A 5129-nucleotide genomic window follows, 5' to 3' on the forward strand; every position below is an offset into this window, starting at 1 on the left:
CACGGTATTTTACACAAGCGATTCGAGTTACGATCACGTGATTTCTAACCTCTCACGCGTGCATCCGTTCCTCGAGCCTCTCACTGCTAAGTCCTCTCAGCCCTGCTTCCAACCGCAGCGGTCCAGCGAGCTCTCCCAACGAGAGTCGCGAACATTTTTTGGTCCTTCGAGCCGGATTCGGCGAGGCTCTCGGACGGATTAGCTCAACACGCAACTATCACGTGATCGTCGGCGCGCACAGATACGGTCCGACGCAGCGACCAAGTACTCTCACGGCCCTTCCGCGTGATCGGCGACGCGCACGTATTCGGTCCCTCGCATTGATCACGTGATCTCACGATTTTCTCGCGTGACAGCTCATCGGTGACGGCTCAACGCTCCTCCGGAGAATCCAAATTCTCTTCGGCCGACGAGACGTCTCATCCTTCTCGCTCTCACGATGGCGGACGAGGCGAAGACGGACCGCCCGAAAACCCCGGTGTTGGAGGTGCCACAGGGAGACCGCACGTCGGGGAGGACGGCGTCTCCTGCCCGGCTAGCACCGGAGCTCGCGTTGAAGGCTCGGACTCAGATGGGCCGGATTACGCTACTCAAGGAGCTTATTGATTCCCTGCCGGTTGTCCCAGCGGAGACCTCGCTTGAGGAGGTCTCTCAGTTTCAGCAGCAGGTCGAGGAAACGCACAAGGCCTTTATCAAGGAACACGCCTACCTTGAGGTCTCCTGGCCGGCGGCGTTCATCAACGAGGAGTATTTCTCAGGGAATGCTCACCTCGACGAGTCGCGGTGCTACCTGCAGGCGCGACGGATCATAGGCGTGCTCCGCCACGCACTGACAGCTCAGTCCGCTCAACCGCAGACCAGCTCATCGTCCGGCGAGACCAGACAGACGCACTCGCGCTTGCCGGACATCTCACTCCCCAAGTTTACTGGGGAGTATGCCGCGTGGCCTGCGTTCAGAGATCTCTTCGCCAATCTGATCATGAACAACGAGCAGCTCACGAACGTCGAGCGACTTCACTACCTCCGTTCGTCGGTGGAAGGCGCGCCAGCTCAGCTGATCGCAGGTTTTCTCATGTCTGGAGACTCGCTCATGCCGTCCTGGGAGTTACTCAAGGAACGGTATGAGAACAAACGCCTGCTCATACAAGCCTGCCTTGACAAATTATTCGTCAGCTCAACCCCGGTGCCAAGGAAGGCGGCGTCCTTGGATCGGCTGGTTTCGGGAGTTACGGAGGCGCTCAAGGGACTGGAGGCCCTCGAGGTTACGGACAAGCTCGGGGATTGCGCGGTAGTCTATCATGTCACGCGACTCCTGGATCGCGTGACACACGAGCAGTGGGAGAGCTCTATTGGCGCGACGCGTGACTACCCCACGTTCGAGAAGCTCAAGAAGTTTCTAACGACGAAAATACGGGCTCTCGAGCGAATAGAATCATCGACAGCTCCTTCTGGTCCCCGCGGAGCATCCTCACCACCGAAGAAGACGACAGCTCACCAGGCTACTCATCAGTCTGCTCATCAGGTCGACACATCATACCCGTGCGACTGCTGCGGCGCGCAGCATTTTATAGTGATGTGTAGCAAATTCCGGGCGCTACCACCATCCGAGCGGCACACGGTGGCGATACAGAAGCGGTTGTGCTTCAATTGCCTGGGGCGTCATGGTGTGCGCGCATGTAAGTCTCAACGAGGATGTAAGACCTGCTCGGGCCGGCACCACACAATGCTGCACGGTACACAGACATCCTCATCGGCAGCTCAGAAGTCCGGTGAGTCATCGGCCACTCCCGCTAATTGAGGAGTAGGTGCAGTCGTCGAGGCCAGCACACCCGTCCGCTCATCCTGCTCGACTCTACTCGCCACAGCCTTGGCATTAGTCAACTCATCGTCAACGCATCACTCAGCGCGCCTGCTCATTGACACAGGATCCGAGCTCACCTTCGTCTCGGAGAATCTCATGCGGCAGCTCAACATCCCTCGTCAACACTCCGGTCTTCTCATCACTGGAATTGCAGGCAAGGAGTGTACTCGGACACGAGGAGTCGTGTCACTCACGTTACGCTCGATGCATTCCAACGCAGCTGCCACAATTCAAGCTCATGTCCTCCGGACAGTTACATCAATCTTACCATCGTTCGAGGCGGAACCGGAAGAATGGCCGCACCTCAAGGACTTGGCATTAGCCGATCCTGATTTTCTCATCCCGCGGCCAGTTGACATCCTCATCGGCGCAGACGCTTACGGACAAATCATCAAGCCTAATATCATTCGGCATTCTCCACTCATGCCGATAGCGCAACTCTCCATTTTCGGATGGCTCGTTCTTGGACCAGTCAATAGGGAAGCAACACGCACATCAACGCATCATGCTGCTACTCAATTCAACGAGGATGCTCTTATTGAGTTATTGACAAAATTCTGGGTTCAAGAGGAGGTGCCTACTCACGTTGTCACTCAGCTCACTCCTAACGAGCAGAGGTGCGAGAAGCACTTCAATACTACACACTTTCGTGATTCTCCAGAGAGGTACATCGACCGGATTCTACTCAATTCACCAGACGATCTTTTGGGTGATTCTTACAACGTCGCTCATCAATGTCTGAAGGGATTACGCAGACGATTCTCAAGGGATGTGAACTATCAACGGCTCTATCAACAATTCATGATGGATTACGAGGCGCTCAACCACATGACGAAGGCATCATCCATCTCCAGTCGCCGCTCACACTTCTACCTACCACATCACGGTGTTCTCAAGCCTGACAGTACAACAACGAAGCTGCGAGTCGTATTTAATGGCTCCAGCGCATCAACATCGGGCTACTCTGCTAACGACCTCATGTATACTGGAGCGAAATTGCATCTGAATATCTCAGATGTTCTCCTCTGGATACGAAGACACCGTCACATCTTCGCTACGGATATCACCAAGATGTACAGGCAGATCAAAATTCACAAGGATGACTGGGAGTTACAACGGATACTCTGGATGGATGATCAACTCAATGAAGTGCCATATCATCTGACAACCGTCACCTACGGGACAAAGGCCGCGCCGTTCTTGGCCGTACGGACGCTATTACAATTAGCAGAGGACGAAGGGCATAACTATCCACTGGCCGTGCCATCCATCACTCATGGCAGGTATGTCGATGACATATTTGGTGGTGCAGATACGATTCAACAATTGCAGGAGGTCGCACATCAACTCAAGGGCCTCTGCATGGCGGGCGGCTTCCCACTGGCAAAATGGCATGCTACTCATCTCGACATACTCAAGACTGTCACCGACAACGAAGACCAAGGCTTACCAATCACATTCGACGATTGCGCAACCAAGATACTCGGACTCAAATGGCTCCCTCAAGAAGACACATTTGCATTCTCAACGAGAAGCTCACGCAAGGAAGGCAGGCTCACAAAGCGCCTCGTATTATCTGAAGTGGCTCAGATATTCGATCCACTTGGCTTTGCATCACCCGTCGTGATCAAGGCCAAAATTCTCTTGCAGGAGCTGTGGCTGCACAAGCTCCAATGGGATGAGCTCCACTGCCATCCCAGCTCTCAACCCGGTGGCTCATCATCAGAGAAGAACTCACAAGCCTGGCCAGGCTCTCAATACCTCGGTGGCTCAATACGTGGAGCGACTCGCAAGTGGAACTTCATGGATTCTCTGATGCTTCTCAATTGGCAATGGCTGCAGTCATATACATTTCCGTTCACGGCTCAAACGGCGCCACGTTCTCACTTGTGTGCTCCAAGACTAAGGTAGCACCCCTCAAGCGGCTCTCAATCCCGCGACTTGAACTCACAGCTGCTCTACTGCTCTCTCGACTCATGCAATACGTCGAAGCCACTTTGAACATGGACGTAACGGCAACCCATTTGTGGACGGACTCTCTAGTGACACTTTCGTGGATCAGATCTCATGCATCACGCTGGAAGGATTCTGTCAGGAACAGGGTGGCTCAAATTCAAGAAATCACTCCAGCCGCTCACTGGAGATACATTCCTGGAACTTCTAATCCGGCTGACTGCGCATCACGAGGCCTTACGACTGCTCAGCTTCAAAACCACGCACTTTGGTGGACGGGACCACCATGGATACTCAAACCAGACTCATGGCCGTCGCAACCTGCACTCTCTGACGAGATGAGTGCAACAGAAGCTCGCCCAGGCGTTTCGCTACTGACGGTTACGCCAAGGACTGAATATCAATGGGAACTCATCTACAGGTACTCAAGCCTCACTAAACTATTGAGGATTACAGCTCTCTGTTTCAGATTCGTCTCACGGTTGAGGAAAGTCCACGACTCATTGCCTGTCAGACACATCTCTCCAGAGACCTTGGAGAAAGCGAGGCACGTCTGGATTCAGGCAACTCAAGCAACGTACTTCTCGCACGAGCTCAAGGCATTACAGGCAGACTCACCGTTGACAAAGGCGCACGCATTCAACAGATTGACTGCGTACATCGACGCTCGAGGAGTCATTCGCGTCGGCGGACGACTCGCTCACGCAGCTCTCTCACTCGACGCGACACATCCTGTGATACTGCCTCGTCACTCTCAGCTGTCGTCATTGATCATCGCTCACGCTCATCAACGGACTCTACATGGAGGCACGCAGCTTACGCTGTCACACATCAGACAACAATACTGGATTCTCGGCGGGAGGGCTCCTGTCAAGTCTCACATCCTGCGGTGTGTCACGTGTGCTCGGCAGAGGGGGATCCGTGCTCATCAATTGATGGGCCAACTACCTCTCTCTCGAGTTACGCAGGCACGACCGTTCACTCATACAGGTGTGGACTACGCAGGGCCACTCACCGTCAAAACATGGAAAGGAAGAGGTGCCAAAACAACGAAAGGCTGGATTTGCGTTTTTGTCTGCTTCTCAACCTCAGCAGTATACCTCGAGGCGGTCAGTGACTACTCAACGGAGGGATTCATTGCCGCCTATCGACGCTTCTCATCCAGACGCGGCATCGCTCATACCTTACACTCAGACTGCGGCACCAACTTCATTGGCGCGGATGCAGCTCTCAAAAGGCTGTTTATCCAGAGCACTCAAGAACATCAGCAAGTTTCTCACCTGCTCTCTGAAGATAACACCCGATGGGAATTTAA

General features: G+C 53.9%; 2 protein-coding genes across 2 annotated transcripts; both read left to right on the forward strand.

Annotated features, from left to right (window-relative positions):
* The first annotated feature begins 439 nt into the window (after positions 1 to 439).
* Positions 440 to 3772, forward strand: LOC105570954. Its single transcript, XM_012028409.1, has 2 exons — positions 440 to 1769; positions 1866 to 3772. The coding sequence occupies exons 1-2, from the start codon at positions 440 to 442 to the stop codon at positions 3770 to 3772; spliced, it is 3237 nt and encodes a 1078-aa protein (XP_011883799.1).
* A 92-nt stretch (positions 3773 to 3864) lies between these two features.
* Positions 3865 to 5081, forward strand: LOC105570955 (the record flags this gene model as incomplete). Its single annotated transcript, XM_012028410.1, has 1 exon — positions 3865 to 5081. A coding segment is annotated over exon 1 (1217 nt), but the record flags the coding sequence as incomplete, so codon positions are not given.
* Between the last annotated feature and the right edge of the window lie 48 nt (positions 5082 to 5129).

The sequence above is a fragment of the Vollenhovia emeryi genome, unplaced genomic scaffold, assembly GCF_000949405.1.
Source record: "Vollenhovia emeryi isolate VEMERY1.0 unplaced genomic scaffold, V.emery_V1.0 DF941494.1, whole genome shotgun sequence".
Classification (NCBI taxonomy): domain Eukaryota; kingdom Metazoa; phylum Arthropoda; class Insecta; order Hymenoptera; family Formicidae; genus Vollenhovia; species Vollenhovia emeryi.